Source organism: Anser brachyrhynchus (assembly GCF_964034855.1).
Source record: "Anser brachyrhynchus genome assembly, chromosome: 5".
In the NCBI taxonomy this organism is placed as follows: Eukaryota; Metazoa; Chordata; class Aves; order Anseriformes; family Anatidae; genus Anser; species Anser brachyrhynchus.
This window is the reverse complement of record NC_137699.1, coordinates 54599354-54617961: the sequence shown is the minus strand read 5'-3', so window position 1 is coordinate 54617961 and position 18608 is coordinate 54599354. Positions and strand designations below refer to the sequence as shown.

Genomic DNA, 18608 nt, shown 5'->3' with positions numbered 1-18608 from the left:
CCAAAAGGTGCAATTTCCTACCCTATTGCTCCTTCCTCGCTTCTGCTTGCACTTTGTGCTCTGTGATGCTGCAATGACCCACGGAGACCTGGTTCAGGCAACTAAGGGAGCAGAAAAGCTTAGCTCTACGAACTGAGTTATTTCCTGCTAGGTTAGCTCCCTGCTCATGACAAAACCAAACGATGCAATGCAGTGAAGGCACAAGATAAACAGCCAGAGCATGTATCTAGGCCAGTATCAGGACTAGCCCATCAGACTGCCTTAGCAATGTTATCAGACTGGTCCTAGGTGGGATTATCTTGTGAGAATGTGCTAAGGGCAGAGATTTCCCAAACCAGCTTCAATGCAAGGACGATGTGTAGAACAGGAGATGTATGGCAGATGACAGCGGCTGTCACAAGGTCCTACTGGAGCTGGATGGGGTGCACAGCTGGCTTTAGGGTTGAGCTGGCAATGTCAACTTCAGCAGCAGCTGCTGACTGACTTCCTCCAGCAGTAGGAAATCAGATTATCCAGAGCCCCCTGTGCCAAGCTACCCACCAAGCAAACTGCTCACAAGCTGCTGTGGCTCAAGAGCTCAGGCTGGACCCCCTGGTATTATGGTGTAATTATAGTCATCTGAATGGCTTGCTCTGCAGCAAAGGCAACAGTCTAGTCCAGAAGTGGAACCCCATAGAGTTATACTTAAGTGGCAACTTTATACGCATTGAATACAGATGAAGTCCTTGGCAGAAAGAGAAAATACTGCTTCCATTGTCTTTTTTTTCATGCTGGTTTCAGGTGTGGTGCAGAGAAGGATGAGGATGTGCAATTTGCTGGAATCTCAGTGTTCTCTGAAAAGATTGTAACAAAATTCACCACGTGTGGCATTTTATAACAATGTGCTTCCACTGATAGCAAATTTCAATGCACTAGCACAATTTAGAAAGATGAGAATAGCAGGCTTACAGCTAAGGTTATTTTTTTTTTTTAATCTTTTAAATGATGCAGCCTGGTCATGGTATTTTCTCAAAATGTTAAGAGGATACTTCTGAGTTGACAGGCTGGGTCCGGGCTTTGTTGGGGTAAAGGAAACACTGCTCCTCTGAACTTCCTTTCCATGGGGTAATCTCACTGCTGGCTGGCATGCTTTGTTCCAGGCTGATTCTCAGAGCCCTGAGGTCTGTGTGGTGAAAGCCTTGAATGAGCACTGGCAAAACTCCCATTGCCTTCCTTGTGATCAGGATTTTACCCAAGTCATGTAGTATGATAACAGACAAAAGGAGGGCTGAAGTCTCAGGAAGCGTTTTCTGTCATCTCACTTTCCTTAGCAAGTGCAGAATTTTAAAATAATATCGTTTAATAATTCTCGAGTTTTCGGACAATTGCACGTGCCCTGCCTGAACTGACACACACATATGAATTTTCAATCTGCAACATGCTCAGAGGGGAAGGGAGGAAAAATAGCATTTAGAAAAACATTTATTCAAGACAAATCTTTAGGGATCATGTGTAGGATAATCTTCTTCAGGTTGACCTTCATTTTCTACAATATAAAGCTTTTACCCAGCAGTGGTTTGACGTTTTTGAATAAGCCGTAGAGTCGAGGAACAAATAATTATCAAAAATGAAGGAGTTTACTCTTCCCAGAAAGGCAGAAATATCAGTCCACATTTGAATATAGAATTGAGATCATTAAACTACTAACCTTTTATCCACAATGTCATAAAAATGTATATTACGTACCTAATGTGGGCTAGTTCTGTGTAAATTATCGCTTTAAGTATGACAGACCCATTCCGAGCAAGTGGTAGTCCAAACACAAGGCTAGAAGGTACAATCGCTCTGCACTTCTGCTCTCATCAGGTAAGTTGCTTGCTTGAAGCCTTTTCTTTGAACATAAATGTTTGTGAAGTTTTCCATTTTTTTTTCCTGGCATTTGCACCAAGACTCCATTATTTTTAGCCATGCAAAATGGCATTATGCAATTTCTGAATTTTTCTTTCAGGCCATGATGATTTATAACTCCTAATTTCCAGGATACTCCCTTGAAGTTACCTTCTCTTGGTGACCTCAGGATTTCTCTTCCCAGACCTTTGGTATTTATTTTTACTATTTCTGTGGTCGAAGTTTGGCAATGTTGTTTTGGATTAATGACTAGACATACATAAGAATTGGAAGGAATACACATCTGAATCTCCTAATGTAATGCACAGCTTGTTTATCAACAGTAGAAAGATGTTTCTGGACAGGTTTGACACATCCTAATAATAGACTTCTGCGGCCAGATAGAAAGATTTTGATGAATGTGAACTGCATGTAATTCTTCATTTGTTCCAAAACAGATGCAATTTGCTTATTTTATATTGCAATGCAGTATTTCTTTTTAAAACTTTGCCCAGAAATAATTGGAAGTGGAAGTCAGTTAGTTTGGACAAGTATAGATTATTTATATGGAATGTTATAATTGACATAAAATTGTATAACCTGCTAGCTTCTCTGCTCTTGGATGAAGAAAAGATCTTTGGCATAACAAGGGCCTGAGTTTCAGCTCTATTTTTTGCTTCCATGCAGGAAACTGCAAATAATTTAATGCTTAGATGAAATTACTCAGCATTTTACTCAATTATGGAATTTTTCTCATAAATGGTATATTTTGCTTTCATCGTACACCCAGCGATATTTTAAATTGCATCTTCTGATGACCTTTTGACTTTCTCTGTGTATTATTTACCTTCATTGTTTATTTACTTAGGCTTAATTCCTTCCCTATGCAGCCTACTGTGAATAAAATGTTCCTCTGAAAATGATTAATTTTGCACTTTGTTTACAGAGTAGTCTTGCAATGTTGTATCTGATACTCATTAGCAGGAAAACAGAAATAAAAGGAGAAACATTAGTTCTCACCACAAATCATTTTGAATTCACTGGAATCAGGATCCAACTCAAAATGTTTAGGTTAGCTCAATAGCTCAAGCTGATTTAAAGGGTCTCAGTGCTTATGCCTAACAGCACGTCCTCCTATGACTTTTTATTTTTAGCTGCTCAACAGTTCTTACTTTCTGTGAATTTTAAAGTTATTCTTAGACTAAGCAATACAGTATCTTCACAGGGAAAAACTGTGACAAGCATTGCTATGTGATACAGCTCATCATTTCATAGGTCCCAACATTTCCACCTGAAGCTCCAGCAGCAAAAAAACAACCAAAGATTAAATGGGTATTTTAAACTTAGATATGAAATTCTGGGTTGCGATTCGTTCTTCTCCATGTGTGAATCATTGTGGACACCTGGAGCAGTCTGCCATCCTCTGTGAAACTTAAATTAAGGGCCACAAATTGCCTCTGAACATTAACATCTGTGCAAACCTGATTCCCGGAATCCAACCGTACTTTTATTCCTGACATTTCAATAAAGTTGAATTTGTGGGAATACTAATCCCTTGCTACTAGTTCTTACCTGCAACCAAGTTCAAGTTTCTTAAACCAATAAAAAGGCACTTTTTTTTCTTTCCGAAAAGGTATTTGTGACCTTTTATTTAGAAAAAAAAAAAGGGAGGGGGGAATCATAGCTTTATACAAAGATAGGAATACATACGTGAATAAAATTGACCAAAGAGATCTAAGCCTACTTGCAGAAAAGAGAAAGAGTTCTGAGAAGAATATTTATTGCAAAAGAGCCCTGGATTTACTAGGTACTGAGGGAACACTGCTTTAAGAACAATTATGTTGTATTTGGAAAAACTGACATTTTCTTTCTTAACTAATTTTAATTGGCATCATGCTCCAACTGAGCGAAAAGAAAAAAAAAAGGAAGACAGCAGCAAAATATAAATTAAAGTAGGAGTAAAGTATCTTAGCTGATCAAAGCAGAGATAAAAGGCTCTGAATCCTTTCTTATAAATACCTTCTACAAAATGCGGCGGTCCTTGGGCAGTCGTGGTCTGCGCCAGCTCCTTGGCTGGCTTTAGCAGCCATTGATATTGCATGACTGATGGAAGTAGCTGTCACTTTTTACCAGTGTAATGACTGCCAGCAACAGGCTCAGAAGAGCTGCTTTTAATTAAATTTCTGATTTTGATTGGATTTTGGTTTGCAGTTCACAGCTAACAGAGTTTTTTGGGATGGCGTCTAGTAGGACATGTCTAATAGGAGTGTTTCAGGCACCTCTGTATTACAGAACTCTGTTCAGAAACATATCACGTATATCACCTTAAAATTGCTTATACCTTTGCCTCCAATGATTATGAGAGCTATTGCAAGATCTTGCTGCCATAATGGTTAGAATTATTCTAGTTTCCAGCTTAAAAGCATCTAAGCGGGCTTATGTCCACTTGTTCTTATGCCAACACTGTCTTTTTGTGAGGACAATTTTCCTGCCCCCGTGAGAGCAGTCGGGCAGTCCTATCCCCTTCGGGCACTGCTCCACAGGGCTAACAGGGCAAGCTCATGCGGGGCACACCTGTCCCAACAGGGACGAGCAGATTCAGGCTAGCTCTGCTTACCTTCTGAGTGAGCTGGGGTGCAAATTACCCGCCTCCTGGCACCTACAGGGCTATGTCAGGGCAATGCTAAGCCTGAGCTGGTGAGATCTGCTGCAGAGTTCATTAGCACCACACTAATTCTGTCTGTATGGATTCTGGGACAGCATGAGACCACCTAAGCGTAAGGGAGCTCATATTGGTCTGCACCTGTTTATTCAGGTGCTCAGTCCCTTCTCATGAGATGGATTTTCCATTTCTCTGATCATCCTAGAAGCTTCCTTCTGCACCCGTTTAATGTAAAGTCCGTTTTCCTGCATCATATGGGAGGAGATTCACTGGAGTCCTTGGCACAGCATATGGTCACTTGTTCAGCACAATCTTTCTCAGCGGTCTGGTTGACATCTGGAAGTCACAGACAAACACATATGCAGCTTGACAGCTGAGCACCTGGACGATGAGTGTGGCATGTCAGGAACACGCTGGGTGTACCACACACACGTTACATTATTTGATCAGTGCTCTGCAATAGAGCTCAGACCGACCTGAAACCCAAAGGATAAATGAAAAATATACATACAGCAGCTCTGGACCCTCTCAGCTGTATCAGTCTCCCTGTACAAAGCGCCATAGGGTTGGCCTGTCTTGGGGAGCCCAGTACAACCGGAGCGTGCCGGGTGTACTGCGCACTCGCTGGCCATCTGTGTAGTTCATGTTTCCCACACACTGGATTTCCTGTTCATGTGGTGCATGGCATGGGATTTCCCAGACACAATATGGGAGCTCAGGCACATGCTCGGGGGCCGTGTGATGGGACTGTGACTATGGATGTCCCCCATATGGAGCACAGCTGTGTCTGTCCTTGAAAGGGGTGACCTAAATTTTACACAGTATTCCAGTGACGTATGACCAGCACATCCCTCTCTGCTGGAAATACCCCATGTGTTTTCAAATTGTTCTTGTTTACTATAGCTGCATTTCTTTAGGGGCTCATGCTAATCCTGCATTTGAGTGAAACATCTCGAGTTTTCTTCTCCACATGCAGCTGGCAAGTGCCCAGTTTATAGATATTTTTAGCTGCCATCTTCGTGACATTGAGCTAGGCAACACTGGATTTCATCCTGTTTGTACTGCTTCAGTCCTTGAAGTCACTCAGTTCTCCCAGTGTAATAGTCCAGTCCTCTTCTGTACACCCACAGATTTCATAAGCTCATTCCTAAATTTTGCACCTAAGTCTCCTATGTCACTTCTGCTGACCATATTCTTGTAGTGGTGTTTGATCCTGACAATTAGCTGTCAGTGGATAACCTTATCTAATATAAACTGTAACAGCTTTTGGTATCAAAATAGTGCTAATATTGTTTCCAGCTAAGCTTCTGCCAGAATGCAATTAGTAATGTACCTTTAAAATGTGATATTTCTTTAACTACTGTAAATATCTTTAAAAAGAGTTCAGCAGACATTGCTTAAAAATACCACTGTGCTTATGAAATAGTTACACTTAGGCCAAATTAACACTAATATTGTATCATAATATTAAAGGTGTTACAATATTAAAGGTGTTGCGTTTCTGTTTTTAGGAATATTACCCCTTGTTTAACTCTACTGTAACTGTGTTTCCTATGTACAGATGATCCCAGTTATTGTGATGACACATGCTCATCTTTCTTGAGTGAGATGCCAGAGAGATATTGCAAAAAGCACTTGCTTGTTGGCGTGACATCTGTCCCTTTACAACAGTGTCTTTGGAAGTGGCATTTTAAGCAGTTTTGTTCTGTCATCCAAAGAACTGGGCATTACTGTTGCTATCTTCTCTGTGCCATGAGGGGTATATTCCCCAGGGTTATTCCCACCCCATCTCTCTGCCAGTGTAACACTCCAGTTTTATGGCTGTGAAGAAAACCTAAGAAATCTAAAGCAAAGGCAATAGTGCATCTGAAAGCAGCCTAGGTAACATCTCCAAGAGATACAAACTGGGCCACATCTTGCATATGTTCAGTACCGGTGATTTAAGTGTTGACATTGTCATGGTGACAATTAAAAAGCAAGAAGGGGAGGATCCTGGATCCGTGTGGCTTAATGTGAATATTTTGGAGCTGCCAGTCACCTCCAGAATCATCCAGGCTTTGGCTCAGCAGGCTTCATGGGTATGGGTGGTCCTATTTTAGGGGGAACCAAGCTGAAAGAGCACACACATACTGAGAAAAGAGGAACGGGTCCAGTACTGAGCAATCCTGTTTTCAGACAGAAGTATCCCATCTGGGCAATTGATAGAGATGGTGCTTAAATAATGAGTACCACCATCATTTTGGCCACTTGATCTTTAATAAGAGGTGATTAAATTTGATCACGTGCTAGTAACAGACAGTGATATAACCACTGACGTTTAATTAATCACTTTTGAAGGAGTTCGAATTTTCTCACATTTCTATGTTATAATCAATCAGAGAAAGACTTTTTAAAATACCTATCCTCCTTTCTGTGTGTAAAAATGATTTACTTTATTTGGTGCACAATGCATTATTATTATTATTATTATTATTATTATTATTTTCCATTAGGAAAACAAATCATAATCAGTTAAATATCTGCATGGAAGTGTCCCAAAATGACCTGATATGATGAATACCATTATAGACTGTACTTAAATAGGTGCTTCTTTTCCCAGTTGTAAGAACTGTAGAAATTGAAAAAGTTCTTACTGAAAAGTTCTAGGATCAAGTTTTTCTCTTGTAGAGAGCTTTCTAGTATAGAATTAAAGTTGCTTAAGTGTATTTCCTTGCAATGAACATCCTAAAAATAATAAAGGATGATAAATAAGGTGACATTTATATTCAGTACAGTGCTCATTGCCGTCATATTCTATAACCACAGTCCTCTCATATACAGACATTCAATTTAACAATACACTGCCTTTGATTCACAGCTCTGAATAGCTGAAAAATCCTCTTGTAATGCTTGCCCTTGGCCCCCAGTAACTTGCCGTTTGTTTGAATTACATATGATGAGTAAACGCTTGAAGCAGTGTACATCTGTACATGTCAGTAATGTTTGTGTAAGGTTTAATTTAGCACAGTATATTATATTGCAGCCTTCACTTTCTGGGAAAGGTGATGTGAGGAAATTGTTTTGTAAGCATGGACTGCAAAATTCATTACTTACTGTATATTATTTGAATATCCCATTTCTTAATTCTAGGTGGATTTTTGCCGTTCAAGGGTTGAACAATAGAACGTTGGAATTCAGGTTGTGCATTTTTGTCCCAAAGTACATGAGGGAGACAGTGTTACAGGGTTTACAATCAGCTTTCTGCCAGTTCAGATATGCTGTATGTTGGGGTGAAATCTTGCACATAAGTAAGACAGAGAAGGAATTTGAATGAATCGTTTTTCTCTCTGTATGCATTTCAAGAGTGGGGTGCAAATTCTTACTTTACCTTCTGTTGTAATTAAGCTGTGTAAAACTGCCCTAGAATTTGTCATATTCATACATATAGTGCTAAAAATGTGTGTGCGGGTGCCCCAAATGCAACACTTTTTTTTTTTTTTTAAATATATATATATTTAAGTGGGAAAATTAAATACACTAAATTTGTTCTGCTGGCCTATTTGATCTCATCCAACCTGGTATCACACATACCTTGAGTGTCAACATGTGAGAAACTAAGAAGTCTGAGCACTCGGTTTGACTGGGGCAAATTTTCAAGGCTCCACTGAGATAACATACTTTTAAAAAGACTGTTGGGAGTCCTGGTCCAAAGTGGTGTGGCTTAGTTGTGGTGGTGTTACAAATGATGCCTCAGAAACTGCAGAAAATGATGTGAAGCATGTGCTCTTCTTTTCAACTGTGTTGCTGTGCTTTATTAAAGTTATCAACATCATTTATAACTTTAGCCACAGCATCTCGGTCTCCATCCTTGAGTCTTGCACTTCCTGTTATACATTCTTTCTGGGATTCAATGTCACTTTTCCAAAGTGGCTTTCCTCCAGACTGCACCATAACAAACATGAGTAGATGTACATCTACTTGTGGACCACTGGAGACCAGTCTTCACCCAGATGTAATTGCAGACCTCCTTAAAGACAGTTCCATTAACAGTCACAGATCCATAGTTGTTGAGTGTCTTACGTGCTTGTCCAAAAGGAATTCATTGAGGCTATCAATGAACTCCACTCAAGAACCACAAATTCATAACAATTTTTGACTATTACTAATACAGTACAATACAAATGAATGTGTTAACAGTGCAGTTGTTGTTTAAAAACAGCAGTATCACTTATGAAAGAGCAGCTTCTATTTTCCTAGCACAATTTTCACACATTACAATTCATTTGAAATGAAATAGAAATGAATAGCCATCCAGGCTTTGTAATCTGGATGCTTAATATGTCTGTTATACATCTATTTTTTTTTAATTTTAACTTCTTTACTGTGTGTGTTTCTCCTCTGACTCTGTCCCCATTTATATCCTTCAGAAATGCTTATTTATTTATTTATTTATTTAATATAATTTCAAAAGAGAAATGAGATTTTCCCAGCATGCTAAAATCTTGGGTGGTATACAGTGTCTTCACTAGTTACATAATTTAAAATTAACACCATTGTCAAATGCTGCTTTAAAGCTTTTATTGAAAATCATAGTATGTAACTGCAGTATGTTTTTTTTTTCTGATCTGGATTTATATTTGTATAACGTACAGTTAATAAGTGGTATGATCTTGTTACAGACTGATTACTGTTCTTCTGTGTGCCCCTTGTTTTGTATCCCATTATTCACTCGAAGAGCTTAATTAAATGAATCAGAGTATAAGCACATATTCACTGCAACAATCACAATTCCCCATAGATAATTTTCTTTGGCTTGTCTTGCTGGGATTTCCAGGAAAGTTCCCAGAAACAGTTTCACAGAATAGAGGGATTTCTCTTTTTAAAACTTTTTTTTTAGTGTTCTACAAATTTTGAGCCCAGAAGAGTTGTTTTTTTTTCCTTTTTTTTTAAAAAAAAAAAAACACAACGTGATTACTACATGCATGTGTGCCTTTATAATAACAAAATCATCAGAATAAATTGAGTTTAAGTTGAATCTCGTTTAATTTCTGTGGTTGGCTTTGGAAACATTTGGTAGTTATTTTCCATTGAAATTTTCACATGCTTGGGGCAGCAATATGTTTAAACATTTCTCCTGTTATTTCTGCTCCGTAATCTTAATTTTAAAACTCATTTTCCATTTTTTTTTCTATTTGCTCTGTATTACGTGTACTTATCTTTCATATAACAATAAATAATTTGCATTTGTTATTGGTGGTCTTGGTCTTACTGTACATGTATGGATGCTGAAGGGGTACAATATAGAGTCCTTTGAAGAGCTTGCTCTTTGATTTTGAGAAAAAGAGAAGGAAAGATTCTAATTTATATTCATGTTGTTGAAATAAAAATGTAGCCTCTGCATTCAAGAATGTGGCTGTGATTTTTCAAAATGACTTGTAAGGCTTACATGACTCCATTTATGGTGGCTAAACTGGGACATTTATAAGAAACAAGTTTTCGGAGAAGAAAGTTCAACATGATAGAAATTTTAATGGGGTGTTTTGGCCCCAAAGAACCTGCAAAACTCTCAAATGCTAACTATGAGTACAATGCAGCTCTCAGTCTCTCTTGCATTTGTTGGGACAAAGTGCTTGATTTTGTATTAGACATTAAAATAAGTCAATTCATGCTTCAAATGTACAGTCTGATGACAGACACTAAAGAGATAAGGCACATGGGATGAGTCAAAAGGGAGATGTTGTTATTATTATTATTGTATTATTTTGCATATTAACCTAGAGAATAACTAAAGACATGTCTATGAGAACAAGTGCAGAAAGATGCAAACTTCCTCTGAGCACAAACTTCCCCTGAGCCTGACAAGTCAGCCTGAATCCAAAGCCATGTCACTGGGTCAGCATGCCACTATTTTAGCAGGAAATACTAGCTCAGCAATGCAACCACTTGACAGAGCTTCACAATTTTTATGTGCCAGTGCTGGGTTGTTAATTTCCATCTTGTATAACTGAGAGGGGAGGGTGGCTCTGACTTCTCACACATTTGCAGGTATGCATCCATTTTTGTATCAAAGGGCTAGTCTGAGGGTCCCCAGGTCAGTGGAGATGTACCAGTCATCTCTAAGGAGGTTTGTGTCAGATCCCAAGACTTCTAATGGCATTTGTTGAGGTTGCTATACCTAGGAGCTCCATATATAGGCTTCATATGGCAAATACAAAGCAAGAAAGAGATCCTTCTTCCAGAACTTTACTCTGAACTGAGAGGAAGCTTACATGGAAATGTTCATCCAGCCCAACCCCTTTCCAAGGCAAGATTATATCCTGCAGGCTGTTTTCTAGCATTTGCCAGTCTAGCTATAAAAGCACCAAGCAAATAGGATCCATTACTGGGGAGAGTCTGGGAGACTGTTCCATTGTTTAAAAGATGTCATGCCAGTACATTGTCTTTTGAAATTAAGTTTTCTTTTTTTTTTCTTTTCTTATCTTAATTATGCCTCATTCTTGGTTATGTTCTGAGATACCAAATTAAAATCTTACATTCTGAAAGTCTATGCAATTGTTAGCTATTGCAATTCACTTTTGTGTCCTTGAGCTGACCAGCCTGGGCTGCCACTGGTCTGATATAAAAGAAAGGGCTGCACAGCTGCATGAGCATAACTGTTTAATGTCAAAGGGACCAAGGAAAATGATGCTATACAAATCCTTTTGCCCTTTTAGTGTGTCTGGCCTGCTTTTTCCCAATAAACCAGGTCCTCCAGGCCATCACAGCTTTTGCTGTTCTTCAAGTGAATGTTTGCCAGCAGCTGTAGCTATGTTAGCAAGTAGAGTGGCCTAATAAGAGTGTGGAGTGAATGCAAAGCAGGAGATGTAGAGCAAAAAGGTTGGTACCAAGGACTTAATATCCATGATCATGTGTGATGTAAGAACTTTATTTTGGAATAGTTCTAGGTTGATCCGACAAACTGGATGTCTGTACTGGTTAGAGTTCATTAGATGCACTCCTGGAACACATTCTGGTTTAGTTTTGTCTGAAATTTTTTGAGTCTGAGGCTGCTTTGTTGCGTGCACTGAAACATAAAAAGATAAATAAAACCTGTAGAATTTTGCATTTTTGAAGAAGACTATTATTGAAGAATTTGGGTATAAGTTAGATACAGTAGTTCCCACGTAGAGAAACAGGAAAGGATTTGGTTAGTTTTTGACATTCCTTCAAGCCAAATTTTCCCTGGTTCCAAAGTACACCATCATATCTGTTCTGGAGTGATGACCTTTGTATAACAGCTCGAAAGAGCTTTGTTTTCTTGATGTGTGACACTGCTATCCCTCATGCTATACTTGTGATTTCTTTCAGTACTGCATTGCCTTCTATGTCTTCCACCTGATGAATGCACGTCCCTTTTTCTTCTGCATATCAGTTTCATTCTTTCCAGATTTAATTTTTTGTCCGTTCTCCTGCTATTCACTATGACTATTTTTTTTCTTCCCTGGTTGCTGTTTATAACTTCTCCAAGTTTATTTACAACAGGGAGTCTCAATTTACTCTCCCAGACACTGAAACTTTTCAATAGCATTGAATTAAAGTGGTGCCTGTAGATTTCACTAAATAATCTACATTGGCAACAATAATCTACTGTTTGCCAGATTTCAAGACACATAACTGCTTCTCTTCAGGTCAGTTTAAATTCAGCTTCAGACAAGATAAAATAGCAAATGATCTACTGAATGGGTGGCATATGATTGTTTCCTGCCATTCGTTTATAATGTGGTCATTCAGAAAACTACAAATTAACAAAACTGTAGCCATTCTTTTCCTCTATGTTGTATATTGTTATGGATTATTAAATGACTCGAAGAAAAACTACTCTCCTCCAAATACACATTTTACAGCACAAACACAAACAAGCCCCACTCCTAAGCCTCAGATCACTCAAAAAGAGCCTCAAGAAAGTAAGCCCACTTTGTCACTGAATTTAGATGGATGTTAAGCATCTTAACACACTGAGGTTTGTTTTAGACCCCTCTCTTTTCTGTAATGTTTTGTTAATTTATGCATTTTCTGTTGTAGCTCCTGAAGATCCTAGTATTTCAAAAGGGTCCTTGTGGATCCCTTCTGACTCGGATATTCTATGATTCTATGATTCCTATGACTGACCTTTTCAGTGGATGGTACAGATGCCCAGTTGCAACAGAGAGGACCAGTCGAGCCTTCTGTCTTGGCTTGTGCTTAAAGCAATTTCTAGGGAAAGGAAGAAATAGACTCAAACTTACCCTGTGAGAGTGCTGTAAAATCCAGGTCACTCCCATTGACTCCCACTTAAGGGATAACATTTAAAGATTCTGAGTTCACTTCGTGTGTGTGCTTTTGTGCTTTCTGATGACATTTTAATTAGAAAAAATATACTTTTAATTCTCAGATATTTCTATTTCACTAGGATAACTAGTGTTCAGAAACATTTTTGGTGTCTAAAATTACCTGAATACTGAATACTCCTATCAATTTCTGATACTGAATTTAGTAATGTTAAAAAAGAACAATAACAGGGAAATGATTTGGTATGAACACCAGCTTTGGAATGAAAACATTTTAAGCTATGAGGCTCCAATAGTTCTGCAGTTAGCAAATACTTCAATTGACACTGTTGTCAAACCAAGGACATAAAACTGAGAGTGTGATATGTTATCTTTTGCCAATTACGTAAGTTCATGATGCATAAGTTATTGCAAAAAATAAGGTCATGACTTCTAAACCAGCTCCTTTTGAAGTTTTAGTTCTTTAGAAAACCTCCTGCATATTTGTATATTTTAGTTGGTTAACTCTTAATTGAATTTATGTAAGTGCTTATGAAAATGAAGTATTTTATGACATTAAAGGAAAAGCAGAACCCTGCATGGTCTACAGGAATACTAACTTCTTGATATCAAAACTGCTTAGAGAAAGTTTGCTATGTAAAACATGGATTTTAATTCCTAAACTTTATCAAAAAGCTGTTTGAAAATAAATGTATTTGACCACCAAACATAAACATTCAAGTAATTATGGAACATTATCTACCAGGCAGGTAAAATGATTAGGACTAAACCTCCCTTGTTCTTCTTTTACACAGAATTGCAGAATCACACACAATGGCTGAGGTTGTAAGGGACCTCCGAAGATCATCTAGTCCAACCCCCCTGCCGAGCAGGATCACCTAGAGCACATTGCACAGGATGGCATCCAGGCAGGTTTTGAATATCTCCAGAGAAGGAGACTCCACAACCTCTCTGGGCAACCTGTCCCAGTGCTCTGTCATCCTCACAGTACACATCTATTACCTTCTATATTGTCTTTTATGGTAATTTACACTAACCACTGAACTTTTTTGATTACTTTCATTTATCTTTCTGTATGACTATATATGACTAAAAGTCATATTTGCCATGTGAAGATAGTATGTAAATAAGAGGACTAAGTCATCATTTGAAGAATGCCAGCAAAGCTGAGAAGAGTGTTGGAAGAAAAAATCACTCCACTCAGAACTGGAATGGTGAGATTCTTCATGTCTGGGCCAGAGGTTTCAGAAACTTTTAAGAATCAAGCTATCATGATGCTGAAGATGCTTAATATCTTCATCCTAATGCAGAGGATTTGTTAGAGGATTGTGTAGCTACAGGAACTTGTTTTCACTTCAAGAAAAAAAAAGTGGAACTTTTAAGTAATATCTCTTTTTAAAATTTGATGGAAGCATGACCTTTGGAGATTTGACTAAACCTTCACTAGAACAGCTAATATTTCTTGTTCTGCCTCACTCAGGTCCAGGACTGTAAAACAGGTGTTCTGTAGCTTACTAAATGAATTTGCCACAAGTCTTTGGGCTTTGCTTTTTGAGGTTTTGGGACCCCCTCAGCTCCTTCTGTTGCTCTGCAACTTACCAAGTTTGTACAAACAGTTATCTACTCACTGGCCTGGAGAAAGACCAATGCAACAGTCCAATGGGCAGTCTAAGTTCAAGTCCTTGTTCCAATTAATGTTTAATTATTTATACAAAGTGAAACGGGTCCAACAGGAGAGACCGAGGAAGCTGTTGTTCAGAATAAGCGATAGTTTGGTGGCCAGAAAGCTTTCCTGAGATGCAGGATTCTGACATTCAGACATCTTGCAGAACAGAAGCTTGAAATCTGGATTCCCATGTCACCAGTCAGTGCCTTGATCACAGGATGATTATTTGGGAGGGGTGACAGTTTTCGTGCTCTTTGATGTATTTCAAGTTTCAACCTGGGCATGAGAACCTTTCCTAGGTAAGAGCTTCATAAGAACTGGTAAGTACCTGCAAAAAGTTCTGGCTCAACAGAATATAATTTGTCAGTGAAAAAATGCATCACTGGAAACTCAGATGGGGGTATGACTAGTGTTTTCACAACCATGTAGGTCCACAGTGGTTTCGCCATTGTGATGATGTCTCGAAGTTCTGTGTTAGAAGAAGAGGTCAACAAGCAGTGCTGGAGGGCATGAGTCTTGGGAAGCCTGTAGAATGCCAAAGCATATGTCTGCATAAGTGTCAGACTTGTAAATCAGCTGTTGTTACAAAAGTTTAACAATGGGGAAATGGTCACATTCAAATATTGTTTTGGGCACTAGGCTCATGAGTCTTGCTGTTTTTAAACACTGTGGCTGACATTGAGATGAAACCAGGGGCATAAAACCAGGAGCCTGACATGTGATCTGTTGCCTCCAAACTACCACATCTGATGAGGAAAAAGAGAGGAAGTGGATGGAGAAATGGGACAGGTCATCTGGACTCTGATAATTAATGTTCCTTAGAAAATAAAAGTTTTGAAACTTTCCTGGAAATGAGATTTTATGATCTGCTACAATGGCCCACAGGGGGGATGCTGCAACCTACACATATTGACAATTGTGGTATGATCAGGCACTTTATTTTTATGAGTAATTTCCAGAACAACTCTCAACCATGCAGTCACGCATGCAGTGAAACAGTGTGCCACAGAAGAAAGGCTCAGCTAGAGGCCAAAGATTATACAGATTTATTAATATTTGGAAAAAAAGATCCTAACATCAGCAGAAAGCAAATTGAGCAACATAGTGGGGAAGGAGGACTTGACAACAAAGGAAGCTCTAATCCGATGTGATCCAGAGTGCATTGAACTCAATGGAAAGATTTCCATTGATTTCTTAAGATCTTGGATAGATCTCAAGGGAACAGAGACATTCCATCTTATACCTTTCCCCCTCCTTTCTCCATCTGAATGGAAAATAATCTTTTCCACAACTAGCATCTTGTCATCATCTGAGATAACACACACACAAAAAATGTTCATAGTTGGCATGTTAAAGCCAAGAATCCCTACCTAAGCACCCCCAGAGGTGGCTTGACTTTTTCAAGGTCTGAGCAACTTGCAATTTCTCTCTAACAGTACACTTATCTTTTTATTAGTCTCAAAATATTCTTACCCTGTACTTAACTTTGCAAACCCACTCTGCTTTCTCCTTTTAAACACACAGAATAATGGAAAACCTGGATCTTTAATCTCGTTTCTCTTAAGTCCTTCTCCATAAACACTTTTCTTGTAAAGGTAATGACCCATTTAGTCATCTTCTATATATGTCTACTGTAAGTAGTTATAGCTATTACTTTTAAACAGCTATTAAATACTTCAGTAGTTCTTAAGCCATGCCAAGGAATACTTGGAATAAAAGAAAAATGAACAGAGATGACTGAAATGAAGTTGTAGAACTGAAATTGATCATATATTATTCAGAAGAAAAAAGAATAATTCTGTCAAATTCCCAGTCAAGGGCTGTTAGAGAAAGTGATATACTTTGCGCTAAGTGAGGCTACATGGATCTTGAATCATGGCCCCAGGTGATATATCTCCAGGATCAACTTGGTTATCTCCTTTCAAAATCCTTCCTTCTATGGGAACAAAAGTTTGATGCCTAATGTACATAGTATTTGACAAACTCATCCTGCTGTTATAGCAACTCTTCCTATTTCATCCTATACACTGGAAAACATAATTTATCTTAACACTAGACATTAAGCAAGGCTAGCTGTGGTGAAGTAGAACTACTAGGGTTTTGTTTTACTACTGAACTCAATTGAAAACTGAACTCAAGCCAAACATAGTTTAAGTACTCTGTTGATTATTTTCTTTAACATGGTGTGAAAGACTAAGGGTGCTTTATTGCAATGGGTGGGTAAGTTACCAGCAAGACATGCTGAGATGAGGAGCTGGTGACAACACACAGAAACTGAACTCCACATTACTCCCCATCACTTTGGAGATACAAGAATAAATTTTCTTATGGAGAAAACCAGAATATTTTCAGTAAAGAATGCTTGACAGAGAATCCTGCTGCTTGGTGGACTGCAGCTTTTTCAGCGACCAGGAGGTCAGTAATGAACATTTCCCGGTCCTTGAGCACAAGCCCCTCACCTCCCCCAGGCTGTACGTGATTGGAGTGCCTGCTCCTCATCTTCCTCCCCACCACAAAGCACGCAGTATACCTGCTGCACCAGAAAGCCCAAATTCCACTTTCTGAGGATTTACCCATTCCCTTCACTACCATCAAGAGTGCTGGCTTTGGCAGTTCACTCTGTGTTTCTTCTCTAGAACTTGCAGGGTAGCATCAGTGGGGAGAGTTTTCTTTCACCAGGCCTAAACCTGTGTACATACACACTAACAACAGCCATTGGCATCTCCTTCAGTACCTGAAGAGGGACACAGCACAAGCACTGTCTCAAGCTTTGCAATACAGCAGGAAAAATGAAGTAAAATTCATATAAAATAACATAAATTAATAAAAAAGGCCTTTAACTGCTATTCACATAATCACAGAATGGTTGAAGTTGGAAGTAACCTCTGGAGGTCATCTGGCCCAACACCCCTGCTCAAGCAGGGCCACCTAGAGCAGGTTACCCAGGACCATTACATTGCTGTGTATTGCAGAACACTGGCCATTGAACATCAGTTCTGTTCTAAAGCCTGTCAAATGATGAAGCACAGGAGGAGCATTTTGAGTTTTCAGTTTGACTTCTGACCCAGACCTCACTGAGGACAATGGGAGTCCCTCTGCATTTGATAAGCTGCAGTAGAGGCTCTGCCCTCAAGGACAGGTAAACATATAGTCATTACCCGGTTGTAAAAGAGAATTGAGCTTACCTAAGAACTTGTTTTCTCAGATGCATTCTCTACTATCAGCTTAAACTGAAACTATCTGTGAAAATCCTGTGGTGGTCCTGAAGTTTTCCCTCTTTGGTCTGATCTCAGGATTTATTTAATTGAGCCCCCTGTCCACAAAAAAGTGTGACAGGGTGATGCTTGAAAATCCTATTATGTTTATTCTGTCTATATCACAATAGATTTAGTTTGTTTACCAGGAAGATGCAGTATTACGATCTGAGGAATGAAGGCAGGGACAAGACTTTATTTGTAGAAGGTATTTTACAACCTTGCTATTGTTGCCACAAACAACCTCAAGGTGGAAAATCCTGATTCAGAAACGGGGATAAAAAGGCATGAGTTTTCTGGGCGGAGACAATTACTTCATCTGTGCTGTGGAATATAAAAGCATAGTGGTATCCTGAGCTTTTTTCTGTTGACCTGGTCCACAGTCTATGAAGTCACCAAAAAAAAAAAAAAAGCTGCTTTTCTGTGCCTGCACACTGAAGGAGAGGAATATCAGTTTTGCTTTCAAACAGGAGAGTCTCAGGATGTATGCAGGCACATCCAGCACATGGCTACATAACTGATGTGTTCATTTTTCCTTTTTCCACCTTCAGCAAAAGGCTCATCAAAGCTGTGGAGATGTTTGATATTCCTGGTGGGAAGAGGTCAGTGCTCCTCTTGGAGCTGAATCACATGAAGTGGAATCCGAAAGAGGACAGAGGGCATGAGAGAGAATAGGTATTATTTTTAGCGCAAGGACATTCTTTTGTAGCCCTGGCATCACTGGCAACCTGTGAGGAGAGGTATCTATCTGGGACATGATCCATGAATAAATGTACAGAAGAGATGCAGAGGTCTGCAAATAGCAGGCTGCCCTACAGTCGTGTTGTTGACATCTGTTTACGTTTGGATTTTATGATACTTATGCACCTATATTT

At 39.0% G+C, this 18608-nt stretch overlaps 1 protein-coding gene across 7 annotated transcripts in view; it reads right to left on the bottom strand.

The window, feature by feature from the left end:
• Window positions 1-3479: 3479 nt before the first annotated feature.
• The window catches only part of LOC308195839 (uncharacterized protein), a 62653-nt gene continuing 47524 nt past the window's right edge, over window positions 3480-18608 (bottom strand). For 2 of the 7 annotated variants that reach the window (XM_080593910.1, XM_080593909.1), the window contains one exon: window positions 12267-15004. In XM_080593910.1, coding sequence (XP_080450036.1) covers window positions 14954-15004 — 51 coding nt within the window. In that variant the 3' untranslated portion in view covers window positions 12267-14953. Of the gene's footprint in view, window positions 4865-4896; window positions 5005-11451; window positions 11571-12266; window positions 15005-18608 lie in introns of those variants that run through there. The other 5 variants (XM_080593912.1, XR_013951872.1, XM_080593914.1 and 2 more) reach the window with 5 other exon arrangements.